The sequence below is a fragment of the Heptranchias perlo genome, chromosome 15 (genome assembly GCF_035084215.1).
Source record: "Heptranchias perlo isolate sHepPer1 chromosome 15, sHepPer1.hap1, whole genome shotgun sequence".
In the NCBI taxonomy this organism is placed as follows: Eukaryota; Metazoa; Chordata; class Chondrichthyes; order Hexanchiformes; family Hexanchidae; genus Heptranchias; species Heptranchias perlo.
This window is the reverse complement of record NC_090339.1, coordinates 54,979,795-54,999,634: the sequence shown is the minus strand read 5'-3', so window position 1 is coordinate 54,999,634 and position 19,840 is coordinate 54,979,795. Positions and strand designations below refer to the sequence as shown.

At 40.9% G+C, this 19,840-nt stretch overlaps 1 protein-coding gene across 1 annotated transcript in view; it reads right to left on the bottom strand.

Annotated features, from left to right (window-relative positions):
• LOC137333120 (mastermind-like protein 2) overlaps positions 1-19,331 on the bottom strand; it is a 100,029-nt gene extending 80,698 nt beyond the window's left edge. The window contains exon 1 of the mRNA XM_067997269.1: positions 19,059-19,331. Coding sequence (XP_067853370.1) covers positions 19,059-19,112 — 54 coding nt within the window. The 5' untranslated portion in view covers positions 19,113-19,331. The remainder of the gene's footprint in view (positions 1-19,058) is intronic.
• Between the last annotated feature and the right edge of the window lie 509 nt (positions 19,332-19,840).

Sequence of the window (19,840 nt, the reverse complement as noted above, 5' to 3'; positions counted from 1 at the left end):
TGTTTCCTCTCCACTTTACTGGCTTTTGTGATTACCCTCATCACTCCCCCTCATTGCACAATTGCAGATTCTTTTCCAGCTACATCCAATTCTGTTGTTTGTTCTACATCCTAAGAGGGCCTAGATTGCCCAAACAGAAAAATGGCCACTCATTCTTGTAAGAAAAAAAACATTTTTCTATATCTGACTTTAATATTAATGACATCTCATTGACAAACAATGCATTTTCAAATGACCAATTTTTCCATTAAGAAAGAATTAACTTGCATTTCTATAGCACCTTTCATGACCTCAGGATGTCCCAAAGCGCTTTACAGCCAATGAAGTACTTTTGAAGTGTAGTCACTGTTGTAATGTAGGAAACATGGCAGCCAATTTGCACACAGCAAGGTCCCACAAACAGCACTGAGATGATTACCAGATCATCTGTTTTAGTGATGTTGGTTGAGGGATAAATTTTGGCCAAGACACTGGGGAAGAACTCCCCTGCTCTTCTTTGAAATAGTTCATGGATCTTTTATATCCACCTGAGAGTGCAGACAGGGCCTCGGTTTAACATCTCATTGGAAAGACAGTGCAGCACTCCCTCAGTACTGCATGGGAGTGCCAGCCTAGATTTTGTGCTCAAGTCTCTGGAGTGGAATTCGAACCCACAACCTTCTGATTCAGAGGCGAGATTGCTACCCACTGAGCCACAGCTGCTGCCTACAGATATTATAATTAAAAACATTAAAAACACAAGCAGATATTATAATTTTTTGTCACCTCATGGTTGAAAAAAAAATTCTGAAACATGGAGAGAGCTGGTAAAAATATACAATTTAACTTAATAAAATGGGCTTATAGTAAGTGAAGGCAGCAATAATTAGTCATAAGTGCATGCTCCTGTCTCAAATAATCTTGTTATTAATCAACGTCCTATTTGAAAAATTTCCCCATCGTTCAAGTGTCTGCTGCTTTACAAAATGCTGTAAACAAAGATCAGATTTAAACGTTCATAATGACGCATGCGAGTCAATTTACCGTAAGAATTGCAGAAGGTGCAATAGTCACCCTTTTTAAAATTCTGATTTGTCAAACAGCAAAACGTGTTGAGAACCATTGCTTCCCTGCACAAATGACAACTGAATTGCTCCTGTCCATAAAATATAGAATCTGAAGAACTGAATGTGAGGAAGAATAGGGTATTTTGAACCAATCATCTCGGCAGGCAGTCCAAATAGACATTTCTGACGATCATAATTCGGATCTCGTGTGCTTTTTACTGGCTCCTGAATCAAAAAAAAATCCAATTAACACCTATTAAATTAAACTGCTAGAGAGAACTGAATTGGGTAGTGCAAATTTGGAACTCTCTTTCCCCAAACTTCAAAATTGAGATTGATAGATTTTTGTTAGGCACTGGTATTGAGGGATATGGAACCAAGGCGAGTTAATGGAGTTAAGATACAGATCAGCCATGATCTAATTTAATGGCAGAGCAGGCTCGAGGGGCCAAATGGCCTACTCCTATTCCTATGTAAACCTAGAGGGTATTTCCCTCCCCACCCCCACTTCTTTAATTTTTAGTCTACAACTTGAAATGGTTAGTCACTTATTAGATAAAAAGGGAGTGGCAAACAAATCAACAGGATTAAAACATGTTAGTAGGTGGGTATGTGACGGGACAAGACAATTAATTCTTCTGCTGGATTTCATTTAATACACAATTGCGAAAAAGAAATGACAACACCTCACTTGGGTTTTGGACATTTTTTTTGCCCTTGTTTGTTTGCCATTTATACTCGCAGAGACCCGAGATGCAGAAAAAGCTAAATGCAATTAGAAGCTCATATACATTACTGTGCAACATGCTGGTGGCATGACATCATCTCCTCCCACCAACAGTCATAGTCGCTGGTATTCGAAAAGGCAAGAGTGAATCACAGCCAAGTCTCGTCAAAATAAGCTTCAGAATCCTCCCAAAGTAAATCAGGGCCTTCTAGCCCATGGAGACGCCCTTTCCCTTTCAAGTTCCGAAGCCATGCTGGGCAGTCTGCTTTTGAACCTGGGCTTTTTAAAATTATAAATTATTGGGTGATGAAAATTGCTTGGCACTTGTGCAAATACTGCAGTTCCAGAATACATCTGTACTCATTTCGTGCAAAGCCTAAAGCAAACTGAAGAGCTGAAAAGAGTTTTTTTTAAGGTTTCATTGCTAATACCTTGATTTTTCCCAAATTGGGATAAGTTCAGGTTTATGCCAAGTTGTTCCTCTTTCAAATAAAAAAAAAACAGCGGGTATGCCTAGGTGTCTCAGGTGATCCTGTACAGACGCACCATTTTCTCTCTCTCAACATATTGGTGGGTAACGAGTGACCCATCACCCCTGTGCTTGCTGACCTACATTGGCTCCCAGCCCTCCAATGCCTCACATCTAAAATTTTCATCCTTGTGTTCAAATCCCACCATGGCCTCACTCCTTCATATCTCTGTAACCTCCTCCAGCTCTACAACCCTCCAAGAACTCTGCGTTCCTCCAATTCTGGCCTCTTGTGCATCCTCGACTTCCTTTGCCCCACCATTGGCGGCCGTGCCTTCAGCTATCCAGACCCTAAGCTCTGGAATTCCCTCCCTAAACCTCTCTACCTCTCTCTCCTCCTTTAAGACTCTCCTTAAAACCTTCCATCTTTTACTAAGCTTTTGGTCACCTGTTTGAACCTCTCCTTCTTTGGCTAGGTATCATTTGTTTTCTGATTACACCTGAGGAGGTTTTCCGGCGCTATATAAATGCAAGGTGTTGTTGTTGAATGACTGGAATTACAGCAACATGTAGGATATTTCTGTAACTTACCTGATCTTATGGGAGTAGGCGGGAGAAAACATATTTGGTTTTTGATTGCCTCCTATTTTCACTGATAACTCAGCGTTGGAATGTAGTTTTGGTTTCCCAAGCTTGCATCAGATTCCTACAAATGACCTCTTAGTCCTACTGGCAGGGTTGGAGGTGGGGACCCAGTCTGAATTCACTAGGGAATCTCACATGGCAACAATTGGAATCAGGATCGGATCTGTGCACAAATTTTTCAGCATTGAACCCCAGGAGTTTTCATCTCTCCTCTTAAGCATTACGCAAGTTTAGAAGAACCACATTAGAGTGTGGATTAGTGGCATAAAAAAAAAGGATCAGGCATCTGGTATGAACTTTCACCATGTCAGAAACATCAAAATATGTTTTGATATTAAGACCTTTGGAATGTCTAGGAATAGCTAGAGCATGCTTTAATACACCCAGACATCTTTAACAAAAGAAGGATTTGGCTGGAAGACATCCATTCAGTTGGAGTTCTACATGTTGGTTACATCATATTTCTGAGAAAAGATAAACAATGTTGAGCCCACTTCAGTTCATATAACTCCCTCAAGTCTCTGGATAAATTCGCATTAGAAGTAGTTTCACAGGAATGTCAGTCTCCAGCCCAGTACTGACGTCCAATGAAATAATTTAGCAACAGCAATGTTTAAAAGAACCAATTTTATACCTTTACGTGCGGTGCTGTTCAAACAACAGCTTATGAACCAGCAGTCATTAATGCTGAGGGCACTTTGGTTAAACAGCTAGTGATTTTTTTTTGTTTTGAATGAACTCCATTAGCGCTTAATCACTTTAAACCTCAGGTGTCAGACCATTCATTTGGACTAACGGGTTAGCAGGAAGACTTCAATAATAAACACTGCTGGGCACACTTTCTTCATTTAACGTTGTGAGACCGAGGTGAAGGGCCAAGGCCCAGAATGCAGGAGTAAAACAGCAATAGGATAAATCAGGAAGTAGTGATTGGTTGACACATGGGTTTTAAAAGCTTGATTATCGGAGGAGGGGGAAGGAAAGACTGAGGGAGATAATGGGTTAAATTTACACCGTCACCACCTAGGCTAAATCTGGTGAAGCAGATCCCACCTCCCCCCCCCCCTCTTTCTAGAGCCTGTCTGATTTTCATTCCTTTGATTTAGAAGGCAAGTGTCTTTATAGATAATACTTGGTCCATGTGATCTCCTGGACGGGTTTTGATCGCCTGAGGGGGTCAGAGAGGAATTTTACAGAGTATTTTTTCCCTTATTGGCCCTGGGTTTTTTCTCTGTTTTTTTGCTTCTCCCAGGAGATTACATGGTTGAGGGGGTTGGGGGGAGGAGAAGTATTTAGTCATGATGCTCCGACCCCATCATGGTGTGTGGCAGGCTTGATGGACCAGCTACCCGTCAATTTTGTATGTTCGTATATTTTGTATTTCAATGGGATGAAAATCGGGCAAGTCCTGGGCGCTGAAGGGAAAATTACTCCCAAATGTGTCTCACAGTTTTGAGGTTCTGGGAAAAAGCAAGCCAGAATAGAAAGCTATACAATGAGTCCTAATTTCAAGGCGAGGGGAGAATATTGAAGGCATTTTTACACTGGCACATGTTTAGTTCCCTATGTTTACACTGTGAAATGTGGTTCTCCAATGCCAGCAGCAGAACCATGGACCCACTTGTTTTTTTTTGTGAGTCCACGATACTGGTCCGGGAATAAAAAAAAGCCAGATTTAGCAGAGGAAATACGGAGAGTTGCCGTCCAGACACCAGTCTCCCACAATCCAAGTTAAACAAGTTCCAGTAGGATGGCATCTTTGCAGCTTAACAAAAGAGGAAAATTTATAGGAGTACTAAAAGATAATAGTACTGATAAAAGAAAGAGACAGAGACCCAAAGAGACAGAGAGACACAAAGAAACAGGGACAGAGAGAGACACACACAAAGAGACAGAGACAGAGACAGAGAGAGAGAGAGAGAGAGACCAAAAGAGACAGAGTCAGAGAGAGACACACAAAGAGACAGAGAGAGACAGACACAGAGAGACAAAGAGACAGACAGAGAGACAGAGAGAGCTTGACACAGATAGACAGAGAGAGACACAGAGAGGGCGAGAGAGGCAGGGACACAGACAGACAGAGAGTGAGACAGACAGAGAGAAAGGCAGAGAGAGAGAGGCAGAGAGAGAGAGAAACAAAAACACACAGAGAGAAACACAGAGAAACAGAAACACACAGAGAAACAGAAACACAGAGAGAGAAACAGAAACACAGAGAGAGAAACAGAAACACAGAGAGAGAGAGGCACACACACACACACACATACACACACAGAGGCACACAGAGATAGAGAGAAGCACAAAGAGAGAGATACACACACTCACCACACAGAGACACACACACAGGCACAGAGAGAGAGAGAGACAAACGTGAGAGAGACAAAAGTGAGAGACATCAGATGATAAGCTTTTTCTTCTATCCTATCCAGGAGTGTAAAAAGTCAAAGTTATTTAACTATTTACATAGTCCAAGCTCTTTTCCACCCATGTAAACCTCAGCACTTTTACTGAGTCATCCAGGTTACATTGGTGTTACAACAATTACATTTTGTTGGAGTGGATTACCTTGATCTTCAATCTAGAATGCAATAGGTTTCAACCCATGGTAATTCTAATAAGAATCCGCTGCCCAAGTTTCATCCAGAAACGCCAGCACGTAGAAGGGATTTATTCACTGAAGGACATTCAAACACAAACAACTAGACACACAGAGCACAAACAGAAAAGACTGCCACATATAATAATTCTCTTAATTACATGATTAGCAGTACTTTTCTTTTTGCTTTGCTTTAAATGGTAGTTTATTGTAGTCTACTCCTGATAATTCCAAGTCATGTTTGCACTAATTATCCAATAATTTGAATTAAGCAATGCAAATCACACAGCAAAGTAGGAATTTAGTGCAAAAAGTAAATCAGATAAGTTGAATTGAGCAATGTTGAATTAAGAGTAGGTTTTATTCTATATATTCCTCCCTTCATCAACCTCTTGTAAACAATTTTACAACACCAAGTTATAGTCCAGCAATTTTATTCATCACCGGCATCTCCACATCATGTTCATCAACCTCAGCAGAGGAGCAGGTGAGTTCTACCTGGCGTCCTGGCCAATATTTATCCCTCCACCAACATCACTAAAAAAAATTATCTGGTCATTATCACATTGCTGTGCACAAATTGGCTGCCATGTTTCCTACATCACAACAGTGACTACACTTCAAAAGTACTTCATTGGCCATAAACATATTGGGATATCCTGAGGCCATGAATGGTGCTATATAAATGCAAGTTCTTTCTTTTCACTTTTTGTATCACCTGTTAGCAGAAACGTATGCAAAGATTGTGTTCTATTGTTATGTGTATATGCAGAGTGTGTAAACACAGATATATGTAATAAATGTATCGGTTGGAGATGACATGGGCAATTCCATTAATCAGCCTTCCACGGTCTTGATTGCTGAGCCTGGAATATAGTATGTAAATTAGGTCTTTGACTTACAACATCTCAGGTGGGCAGCCCAAAGTGCTCAATTGCCCTGAAAGTGCAGTGGGGAGATAGAATGCAGAACCTGTGCCTCTGATGGCATAGCTCCTAAAAGGGTTGGATATTAGGTAGCCTACTTTCAACATAAATTGTAAGGATTTTCCTAGTGGGGTGTCTCAAACCTCAGGTGATGCTACAGTTAGTGAAAGAAGGAAAAAAGACTTGGATTTATATAGCGCCTTTAGCTTTACAGCCAATGAAGTACTTTGTTTAAGCATAGTCATTGTTGTAGTGTAGGAAACGCAGCAGCCAATTTGTGCACAAGGTCCCACAAAGAGCAATGAGATAAATGACCAGATAATCTGTTTTTAGTGACATTGGTTGAGGGATAAATATTTTTCAGGACGCGGGAGAGCTCACCTGCTGGTCTTGGAAATAGTGTCATGGGATCTTTTACCTGAGAGGACAGACGGGGCCTGGGTTTAACGTCTCATCCTGACAACTGTAATCTCATCCATAGTGAGATTACAGTGGTCAAGATATCTTGACCACTGTAATCTCAATATGGATGAGATTACAGTCGTCAGGATGAGACGTTAAACCAAGGCCACGTCTGCATCAACCTAAAACAGTTTACTTCTCTGGTTAGCAAGCATCCCAGCATATTATATATATTTTTAAAAACTGATACCAAACAAGCACACTGAGAAGTATTTTCCAATTAAATCCACATTCTCCTCTCCCGCCCCCTGCCCACCCAAACGGAGACACCACGGCATTCCAGGGACGAAAGAAAATGAGCCGAGTGCGAAACAAGGCATTTAAAAATGGGTTGGTTACTGAAAGATGCTGGACCAAGAAACAAAGGCACTTTTATTGCAGCCACTACATCACAGAGAAGTGAACCAGAGAAAACAATAACAGTGTTCAGCTTTGTTTCAGTTTACAAAGGGAGCACAGTTTGTGCAATGCAGGCTTCAAGACAGAATACCAGTTTTGTCACACACAAAAGACACACACACAATCTGAATCACTGCCAGACTCAGCTAAGTATATAAAATGAAGAGCTGCTAAATAACAAAACAATATTTTCATTTCCTCCCCTTAAGGAGCACCTGCTACACTGAAATTAACCTTTTGAAAGTATCTATGAAAGGCACGCGCTAATGGATCACTCTTGCCGACCTATCAAGCTATATTTATTGCAAAAAACAGATTCACTGACACTATTATAGATCCACCTCTGCTGTCCTCGTATGGGCTGGATACTGACAGGCCAGTTCTTTCTCACCATAAAGCACAATACATTTAATCAAATAAAAATAAGAATACTGTTGAATTAACCATCTGTATCTACAGGAGTACAGACTAATCATACATTAAAAAACTTAATTCAAAAGGAGTCACCACATTGAAAACAGATTGCTCTTTAGATAGTTTTAAACTGATTTAAAAGGTCCATGTGTTGTTTGGATAAAATTCCTCAAATGAAATAAATGTGCTCACATTTATCACAACTTGATAACAATTTTACATTCTGTCGTGTTTAGTAACACATCACAGTAAATGCCCATTGTCTTCATTCATTAACGGGTTTGTACAACGAAATAAAGCAGCAGTTTTGCTTGCAAAAAAAGCCACAAAGACAAGCTTAGAAGACTAGGAGAAAGGAAAAGATCTCTCATCTTGATAGGTCTGATATAACATGCTGCCACTCAGCTAAACAGCGAACAGTTAGTGTGACTGAAGGAGAGGTGTTTACACTGAATAGTTTTAAAGCAGCTACGGGTACAACATATTAGCCTGACAGCAGACTAACAAAGTATGAAATAGAGGTCACAGTAAAGTACTAGATATATGAAAAGGACAAAAGTAGCTTCCACAAAGGTTTCGGACCGCAGAATGGAAGTTAAAAGTTAACCACATGCTTGAAATTCCACAAGCTTGCTTGGCTAATTTTTCTCCAGGTTTGCCAAACCATTCGCCTAATTAGTCCAGGAATCGAGGCAAATCTCATTGCTGATGGTGGAGGCCCAAGGCAGCGACACAAATTTATCTAATTGTTTTCCATGCAAATTTGCCAAATTGTTACAAGCTTTGGTAGTGCAGCTTCTGTCAGCTCCACACCTCCTTCATAACAAAGCCATTGATCAGATCTGGCTGGAATTTTCCACACTTCAATCAGCCTTCCAGTACTGAAAACCAATTTACATTTCAAAACAAGCAAAAGCACCTCTTCGACATCTGCAACTGCACAAATGATCTTAACAAGGACTGTACATGTAGAACCGGAGCTATGTGCCAAACATTTCGTAATTTAAGTCACTTGAATGAAAAAAAGATATATGTTACAGTGTTAATATGCTGCAGTGCTTGAAGCTTAATATCATCTAAATGAATTGGTCTTTGTTCTAGATTGATTTCCACGTTTGGGAAGAGAACCAAGGATAATTTCATAAACGTAGTTCAACCCGATTCTGTTGTACGTGGATTGTACTTATAGGCCGAGTATAGAGACAAATTACTCACAATCCTCAAATTCAGAGGCATTACTTTAGATGTAATTGGATCCACAGATTTTGCAGTTCAAGTTAACAATGTTGAGCCAATATGAGCGATTCGAATAGAAATACTGCAACTCCAATTAAATACTCTTTGACGTTTTCATTGCATTCAATATTTATTAGCATAACATTTCTAAGGAGCTGTGCTTTCTAATTAAAGGTAGTGTAACAACAGCAACAGCCCAATCCCCGTTTTGATTGTTTATTTCGACACAATACACTCTTGCAGCCTGCAACACCCTGCGGGGACAAGACCGAAGTAGGTCAGCACAGCCTGTAATTTGCACGAAAAGATCCCATTAGACAGCCTTCTGGGGAAAAGCAGATACGCGTTGAACTGACAGTGTAAGTGACAAATAACAAACAGTCGTAAGTTGTCTTCAGCACATCTTTTTATTTATCCTCTTATTACGTGGCGAGCCCATACTCCCATCTATCATCCACTTAATGTATATCAGCATCTTCTGTCCTTTCCCTTTTTAGTGACAATCAGGTTTAAGCTGCCATTAGCCAAGACAGCTAAATACGATCTATGGCTTTGTTTGGCTACATTTTATATTCTCTCCATTTTAACACAGAAGACCATGTTGAATGCATTTAGTGCAAGTCATCAGTGCTCAGCCTATTCCCTCCTTATTGTTTGGCCGAATTGCTAGGATTCTTTGCTGCCCAGTTTAAACCTTGAACGATTTATGGCAGATGTGATACTTGTTAGCCTAACAGAAGGGCACGGATAACACAAATCCTTCAGGACTTGGAGTTCCTTTATCAGGTGCAAAGGCCACACAGCTGCTCATTGCAACTCGTAGGAACGTTTTTCCAGCATTTTCCAGCACTTGCTTTACTGACTTTCTCAACTAACACTTACAGCATTTCTCTCCTCATTCACAATACTGGGGGGTAAAGGTTTGCTTCTCCCAATTGCAGAATCGAGTAAGCTCAACAGATTCAATGAAGATGCCCAAATAAACTGTGCGGTGGAACACTGATGAATGCTGCCTCAAAGAGGATGGGTGGGCGGGGGGAGGGTCATTGTTGAGGGTCACCTAAAACTCCGCCTCTCCACATGGCAGACAATTTACTATCCCCGTTCCCTTCTGTAACAAAAGGGATATGATGTCTTTGTTAAATTTAGTTTATAAAACAGGATTTGGAAGTGGAGGAGAATCTGTTATCCGTGCATTTGTGAAGTCTGCAGCGAAGGAGCAGTAGATACTTTAAACACAACAGATTGGGATGCACCCGTTTATTTTCACAACAGTTTAACTTCCAACTGCAAATCAGTCAGTTCCACCCAACTAGGATTTTACACGAGCTTGGCTGTAACCTGCTTGCAAATTACTTCAAAGAAATTGACCTTTAAAAAGATTTAGCAGATTATCTGCATCCTTGACATCTGATCTCTTTGTACCCATTTCTAACCTGGAAGGAGGGTTTTGCAGAATGTAATTCAAAACTCCAGCCTTTGAGGATCCATTCGTTTTTTTATGGTTTTAAAAAAAAAGTCAAGGTAGTTTTTAAAAAAAAAATCAACCAATGCTGAAATAATGGACTCATGAAGAGGGATTTTATAGTCCTGCTTCGATACTTTAATACTACATTTTAAATGCTTTGACATTTTTCACTTTAGTAATGAGCCTTAGCTTCGATTTGAATTTGGAAATCTAGGTCATTTAACATAGTAAGAAGAGCACTTGCTTCAAACCTTTATTACCGCATTTAAACATGTTTTTTTCCTCTGTGCCAGACTCGACCACATGTGACAGTAAAATAGGAGGAAACTACAGGGACATATCAAGCAGCAGTAATGGGCTCTTTGCAGCTGGAGAAACAAACTGTGTGGAATGGCAATTTGGATTTATTAGAACCTTATGCTGCTCTCGCTGCTGTAGTCCTGTTAGCTAAAAGACATGGAACAAGTGACTATTAGCCTGCTGCATGCACTCCCAAATTGCTAGGTTAGATTTTGGTATCCAAGGACGTTTCTTGCCACAAACATTAGAGGAGTCGATAAATTAAAAACTTATGTTGGGCAGATTTTCATTAAGACATTTTCCCTCCCTAACTGAAATCAGACGGCCACGAATAATCCATAAATCAACTGGAACAGGTGAATTTTCAATTTAGACGTCTACGCTTTTCCAGTGCTCTTTATGTGATCTTGGAAGCGGAGAAGAGGCAGGAAAAGAAAACAACAATGTTTTGGGCCGTCAGATAAAATTCAGCACGGCAACATTCTCTTGCTACTTCCCAGCCAATCACATCGAGGAATCTGGGAAATTTAAGGACTATCAAAAATAGTCCCAGCTGTATTTAAAGCTGCTGTGCGGTTTTTTCCTTTTAAATGGATATTGTTAACTGAGTCAAAAATCCTTCTTCTGTGGAAAGGATTCAAAAAGAGGCTGCCCCAAGTCCTATTGACAAGTTCAACAGGGAATTTAATTTCTGACCATTGATTGCTTTTCCTTATGGTGACAGCACACAGCCAACAGTCATACCGGGGAGACTTGCTTTAGATTAACCGCCGATGCAGGTAGAGATGAAATTGGATTTGGCATAGCTGGTACATTCTTGTACATATCTCATGCCATGAACTGCGGGCAGAACGCAGGTCAACTCACACATTTTTACAGCTATTACGACCAATAAAAACAAAGTAGGAGACCTCAAAAGACAATGTTCTTAAGCCGATTAAACCCTGATTCTTGGAATTTCCCAACTTGGTCTGGGTAGAAACTGGACTTCAATTAGGACTGAAATAGGATTTTAATGTTGCTACAACTAAAAGGAATCTAACGAAGGAAAAAGGTAAAAAGTGCTACAAAATCTCTGAGCCGAGAAAGAGAAATCGAGTCGACTAGCCAAAATGCACTGATCGAGGGTCTACATCTGAAATGTTGACCTGAATTTTTGTGAGATGCTGATAGACCTGCTGCGCATTCCCAGCATTTCCGGTTTAATTTTTAGGAATCGAAGCAACATTTGGAGACCACCCCATCACCAGCGTATTACAAGGCCCTCCGTGTGGCAGTCTTACACGGCTTCATCGAGGACGAAGAAAATGTGCTCTTAACCTTTGGCACGCGGTGCATCTTTCCAATGTGACATCTCCTGTTACCTAATCAGCAGAACTTCCAAGAGTCATTCTCAACTAATTATCTTCAAGGAAAACTAGTGCTCTGAACACACAGTGTGCGTATGGCTGTAATTCAATTAGCAGACTGTTAATAGAGATATGGTACCAGTAATAGGTTCCAGATAAGTATAGTAAGTGTTTGACCTAGAAATTTGTTTGGTAGAGAATGCGTGTACAAATTCAAAGAGCCCCAACAATCTTGTTTTTTCTCCCCCGTGTTTTTTTTAAGACTAACTTAACTTTTAAAAAAAAAAATTCTTAGGACTGCGTTAGGAATGGTTAAAACGTTTTTTTTTAAAATGACATCAATAATCTAGTCATCTCTACTGCTTGAATGCAGACAAATCTTGGATTAGCAAATGTTGAGGGAAAATAACGATTGAGTCAGCGCTATAAAAAAAATCACGAGCGGGATAGGGAGGGAATCCACTGAGACGGATTTTTTTAAAATGTATTTTTCAGATTTTTTTTACACACATGCAGTTTTGAGAGGATTTTGAAACCATGCCACTGTTGCCTTGTGATCGCATGTTGACTGTGAGGAGTGTTTTGCGCTGGAGTAAGGCGAATGCTGTGAATTCTGTGAAGACTGTCTCGACTTTTAATTTGGTTTATAAATGCTGAGAAAATAGAAGCAAAGAAAGTTTATTTGATTTGATTTCGAGTGTAGTATGGATGCCGTCGTTAAAAAGGTACAAGTTCTCTCACTGGCGTAATGCGTGAGAAAAAACGGGCAGCAGCGGAGCCTGTTCCATTGGGACAATATTCCTCACAACTGTTCACTGCAGAGCAAGGTGCACGCAGCACACAGCAGCAACCGAGCACGCTGTAGAATGTCAAACGGTAGCCAGAGTTAAGTTAGAAGAATTTCAAAGTTCTCCCAAAAGCTAATCCAGTTTCTTGCAATGCAATATTAATGCTAATCTGACCTTTAATAACACAAGAAGTGAAAAGTTGGGTCAAAGATTAGCAAAAGGTGTCAGGGCAGAAGGTTTGCAAATTCAATTTTCGGGCTTCGAAGCCAGAAATAACCTTCAAGACCATGTAGATTTGCTCTGTCCTAAGTGATTGATTCAAAGCTGGTGTTCGAAGTCAGAAGCATCACACAAGAGCTCCGTGCCTGGCAAAATGCATTAGTCTGTGATTTTGCTACTTTAGAAAAAATCCCGCACTTCAGCGGTGCTACCAAGGTTACCTTTGAGTGACAGGGGAACCGGTTTATTATGGTGATCCATAGTAACCAGCCCATGTTCATCGATCATTTCTCTTCCTAGCAAGTGACATATGGCTTTGTCTACGCGTGCTCTCTGCATTGTATCTGTCCGGAGAAACACCTATCCTTTCTACTCAGATCTTGTAATTATACCCATCAAACATGATTATTCATTCAAAATTAGAAAAACATCTACCATTTAACTTAAATGGTACTGGTTAAACTAGACAAAGGGGTGACATTGTTATTTTTTTCTATGTCTGGTGCATTTCATTTTTTACCTCTCGTTACATAACGTCCCAAAAAAGCTTGATTTGCCAGTATTCTGGGGTATAGTTGTCGATGTAAACATTCAGGAGAAAGACACAAAGACTGAGGTCTGGCTCGGGACACACATTTGACAAGATGCAGAGGATTAGAATGATGGTTGGTGTCATACCATCCAGTAAAAAAAAATCACAAGGAAACAGTCATGATTAGGTGGGCAGGTTGTTCACACTACATGTCTGCTGGATTATACACATATCACCAGAAAAGGGATCAGGCCGCAAGTATTCAGGGAATTACACAGAATGTACAGCACAGAAACAGGCCATTCGGCCCAACTGGTCCATGCTCCATATGAGCCTTCTCCCACCCTATTTCATCTAACCCCATCAACATATCCTTCTATTCCTTTTCCCCTGGTGTGTTTATCTAGCTTACCCTTAAATACACCTATGCTATTCACCTCAATTACTCCTTGTGGTAGCGAGTTCCACATTCTAACCACTCTCTGGGTAAAGAAGTTTCTCCTGAATTCCCTATTGGATTTATTAGTGACTATCTTATATTTAAAGGTCCCTAGATTTGGGTCTCCTGAAAAGTTGGTATAGTTTGTGGGACTGAACAAAACAGACTGCAAATTTGTAAATTGTGTTTTGGCTTTGCCTTCATTATAAAGGGAAGGGCCAATTGAAATGAATGTGGCAACAAAAACCCACATCAATCAGTATAAACCAAATTAAACTATTTCACTGTACTTCTTTATAACTGTAACAGCGACAAAAATCCCAACACAAGTCAACAAGCTTTACTCTTGAAAGGGTTTCATTTGAATCTTTTTTGCTGCATTGAAATAATTTCCTGACTCATTTTTCTTATCACCATTTTCAGTTTTGAAGTTCAGAAGCATAACATACTGATGGACACAATCAAAACCTGAAAAAAACATTTCTGATTTAATTTATAGAAAAGCAAATTACTTTCATGGGCCTCTCAACAACTACATGACATTAACAGCAATGCTGTAATCTCTTATCTGTCTAGACACATAAAAAATATCTTGAACTTTGTGACAAATACCCCCTTATACATGTCACGTCTAATTTAGTTCCTAGTATTGACACCAACTGAATTTAATCTCAGACACTGTTCAAGTGGCAATTTGCTCCCAAAGCAGGACATAAGATGGAAGGGATCATGTTACTGTCGGACACATACTTTGTTGTACAAGGGTACAGGAGGAAAATATCCTGCACCCATTTATGCCACCCAGAATACAAAAAAAAAACAAATGGCCACAATTCACACACTCATGGCTCACAGCTGTGCCATGCATTGGTTCCAGCCCCGGCATCACTGGACATTCCAACTCAAGTCTTCCTCCAAATGGCCAGTCTGTTAAGTAAAGCACCAGGTGATAACAAGGTACCGTGCTGATGGGGTGGAATGGATTCTTTGAGCTTCCCGTCGTCACGTGGTGACCATGCTAAAGCCCAGAGATATCTGCAGTTGCACAGTTAAGTTCTTTGCCAGAATCCAGAGGCAAGTTATTTTTAAAATAGTGACAGCTCTCTGCTTACAATACAACATATAAAAGAAAGACTTGAATTTATATAGCACCTTTAATGAAATCAGGATGTCCCAAAGTGCTTTGTAGCCAATGAAGTATTTTGAAGTGTAGTCTTTTCATGTGATGTAATGTAGGAAATGCAGTAGCCAATTTGCACACAGCAAGGTCCCACAAACAGCAATGTATTAATGACCAGATCATCTGTTTTAGTGATGTTGGTTGAGGGATAAATACTGTCCAGGACACTGTGGAGAACTCCCCTGCTCTTCTTTGAAATAGTGCCATGACATCTTTTACATCCACCTGAGAGGGCAGACCACTCCTCAGTAATGTACCGGAGTATCAGCCTAGATTTTGTGCTCAAGTCTCTGGAGTGGGACTGGAACCCACAACCTTATGACTCAGAGGTGAGAGTGCTACCCACTGAGTCATAGCTGACACCCATGTCTATGTAATATACATTACATTCATTGCATACAATGTACATAGTATAGAATATATGGTACATTGTGGCAGTGAGGGAATTTTAGTGGATTGAAGATGTCCCCTAGAGACAGATTCCAGGTAGTGCCAGTGATGTTAATGCATATTGCTGTGTTTGGCCACTATATATAAATAACTAGTGGGATCTGGTTGTCCCGCCAGAGCTGTGACAATTACCCTCTTTGCTTGATTCATTTATATGGAGGGGCGGGGGGTGTTGGTGGATCGTTGTCAACATGTTGACCGAGCCACTGGCAGCGGGCCAGGAATAGGGGGCCTGATTGCAAATAAATTCTCGTGGCTAAGAATGAACGTGATTTTCCCGCACTGGGCTATTAAGAACAGACAGAATACATCTCAGTAAAAGTAAAGCAAGAAGCAATAGCACTGGATCTGGAGTGTCACTGGAGTGGAGCAAACACGATTGTTCCCTGTTGTACTTGAATACAGAACAGATGAAAGTTCAGCGCAATTTTGGTCAACACCATAGGAAGAAGTGAAGTCAACACATTGGAACATTACAGTTAGTTCGCCGTTAAAACAGCATTTTCGCCCACACACGAGACTGTTCCTTTAACTACACACATTCACACATATCACACATTCTAGTTCCTGTCTAACAGTGCGAGAGGGAACCCTTTAAACACGGTACTTCATTAGTATTCGGTTTATGAAACTTCTCAAACTACTTTCCACAGACTGACTGTCCTGTTTCAGTTAGCACTGACCCGTGAAAGGAGTTAAAGTCATCTTTGATATTATTTTGTCCAAAAAAAAGTGCCCGTTCATATCAGAGCCCAGGAAGAGCTAAAATATAATCAAGACACACAAACAAGGGGAAATATTGACATTGCAAAGCAGTCTATTTGTTGACTATAGCTAAGCAACAGTAGAAACATACTTCCGCCTAATGCATTTGGAAGATCAGTGACGTTTTCAACCCACACAACTCTGCAATCGTCATGCACGTCAGCAGGAAAACATTACATCTATTTTTTTTTGAAAGAAAAAAAAGTCATGCTTCCTAAATTGGAGCTGTGTGTTCAGTGCGCCGTTGCTTCCCACGCATCGTCCCAGAGACAGGGCCCATAACCCCTATGTTTAGTAAATATTTGTTCGCACCGAGCAATGCTGCCACCCTTCTTGGATCTTCAGATCTTTCTTTTATTGGCAGAAAACAGCTGGTCAGCTAGGTTCAAGGCCATTTAGTCCCCCTCTCCACGTATGGCCTCTTATGCTGCAGTTATCAGGTCAGCTGCTTAATTTCAGCTAGCGCGAGGCAGGAGATGGAGCAAAGAGAGAGAGAGAGAGAGAAATGGGCCGATCCTTTCCTCTCGTTTAACATAAATCCACAAGCACCGTTTTTTCCCTTTCCCTGTACTGTTTGAAAAGGCTGCCTACATCTCGCAACACCCAAGGTGCATCGATCGATCCTAAGCATTGGCTTAATGCAAACGTCTGCTTACTTTAAAAAAATACAATAGCGTTTCATACACAAGGGACAATAAAACAGACGATTATACGGAAACATCAGCATATTCAGGCTGCAGCACTGGTTATGTACCTTCAATTTCAGCTCAGTTTCACAGTCCCCTCTATACATCTCAGGCAGATTTTTGTTTTAAAAAAAATCAGCTTACAAATTATTGAAATCATTTTTTAAAAAGTGAAATTAGATTCTTGCAAACATCAAAAAGGAGACCCCAAACTCTTACTCCATACTGTGCTTAAAAAAAATCAGTATCCAAAACTAAAAGGGGGGGGCGTGTTTTTAAAACAGTGACTCGCTTTTAAAAAAATATTTTATAGTCCCCTTAAGGGTTTGAGTCCATATTCCGATTCCGCGTGGTTTCCTGAGGGGCAAGAGAAACTTGGTAGTAAATGTGACGTGCAGACAAGGGTATAGCCTCACGCACGGAAACAGCAAAACCGCCGTCACATGGTTGAATGGATAAGTAAAAGTGATCAGTTTTCCAACTTCAATCTGTGACTATATTCCGCGGCTCCCCTTCCGTCAGCGTGCCGTCCATTTAGAACTTAATTACCATAAACTGGCCCCGCATTGACACCATTAGCCTCGCCACCAGCCGCTTACAAATATTGCTTTTTTTTAATGTAAAAAGGGGGTCGATTTTCTATCTACAAGTTTGAGGATTTAATATGAACCCGTTCGTCCCACTTTCCCCCTTATTTCAGCAGCAGCCCCTTTTCCTTGTTTTTTAAACCAATGCCAAATACTGCAATTAAGAACTGATGAAAAATACAGTGGTTAACAGGCATTGGCGGTCATTGAAACATCTGCAACACAATTATTCTCTTGTCTAGAAATTATTTGCATTCGAGAAATCAAACTGAAGTCAATCTCGTGTTAACCTTGGGTAATGATCCATCAGAACGATCAACCAGCTCGCCGTGATCTAACTTCACAGCCAAAGATTATCTTCACATTTTTTTTAAAAATTGCTTTCTTAAACGCCAATTGCGTGTAATCCAGAAAGAAAACAAAACAAAAAAAATAGAAAAGCGCCGCTGCAGTTTGACAACAAAAACGCATCCCTTTCGTGTGTGCGTGTGAGTGTCAGGAAATTTAAAATTAACTAGAAGCCTTCATTCCTTTAAAAAAACATTTAAATCCTTTTCACGACCGGCTCTCCCAGGTAACCTCCCCGCCTCAGACAAGTGCCTGGATGACACCCCACTGATAACGAGAGACAAAGAGGGGCTTGTTACAAGCTGCAGAAATCCCGGGACTGGCTCCCTCAAACTCACACACATTCAAAAGACCCCTAGAAAATACACATCCACAAACAGCCACTTGGCAATTACCGGCCAGAGAGATAGAGAAAGAGCAAAAAAAAACAATGTTTATAGAAGAGAGTTTGCTAGTTTAAAAAATAAAAATCCTCTTTAATCCCTGTGCAGTCAATACTAATCCCGGATAAATCAGACTCCAGCTCCTTCCCCCTCTGCTTCACTCTTGAGTCGGAAGCTGCTAACATTATTAATTACACAGTTAAACTAAAAAGGTGCCAGACGCCGAGATGGATCACAATAGACAAAAACAGGAAATATATATACACACACATCTTTCGCAATATTTAGTGAATGTCACTGGAGCGAGTGCCCCGGGGGGACTGAAGCTGGCGAAACCTACTGAGATTTCACTGCTTTAAAAAAAAATTAAACCATCGCCTGTTAAAAACGACAAACTTCCTTATTCTGAATTAATTCGGGTTATTCGCAGCGCAACGCTGTTTGTGAAAGGGCAGCTCCCCTTTGCCCAACCTCAGCTTCTCCCAACCTTTGGAGGTTCCCAGCTAAGACCAGCTAAAGATCAGGCTTTTCTCTCTGTGCCTCTCTCTCTCTCTCGCTCTCTCAATCTTTGAGTCGACCTATCCACCAGAAAAGCCCGTGCGGAAGATTTTTGTTTTAAAAAACCAAGTTGGGATTCTACATACCGAGATGTGCGGCTCCATGCGAGGTGCTTCGACTCGCTGAGAGACGAGCAGCATCTTGCAGTGTTCGCTCAGGCTTAAAATCCACTTTGTTATTGGGAAGAAGAAGAAGAGTAACGGAATATAGCCGCTGCTGCTGCCCTCTTCAAGTCTCAGACAAGTTCATTCCACGGCTTGTTATGCTGAGCGAGCAGCTGCTGATAATTCTGTGTCTACTCTTGAATCTTGCCGAGTACATTAACATCAGCCCACAGCTTCCTGGGCAGCGGGCGGAGCTGGCCGTCCAGCTCAGGCTGGATAGGGCAGCTCCGGCATAGCGTCAGGGAGGAGAGGGAGGGAGGGAGGCACAAGGGATCTCGAAAAGGGGATGTACGCTAGTGACTTGCGCAAGCCACTCTCCAGAAAGCATTCTGGGCATCGTAGTTCTTGCTGTGACAGGAGAAATGAGTCACACATAAGATAAGTCACCAATAAATTCAATAAGGAATTCAACAGAAACTTCTTTACTCAGAGAGTGGTTAGAATGTGGAACTTGCTACCACATGGAGTAGCTGTGGCTATGAGCATAGATGCATTTAAGGGGAAGCTAGATAAGTACAGGAGGGAGAAAGGAATAGAAGCTTGTACTGATAGGGTTAGATGAAGTAGGGAGGGAGGAGTCTCGCGTGGAGCATAAACACCGACATAGACCTATTGGGCTGAATAGCTCATTTCTGTACTGTAAGCCTATGACGCTCCCTCCCAGTCCAAGCCTTGCCAGTATGCTTGAAGCCTTTTGTGACTGG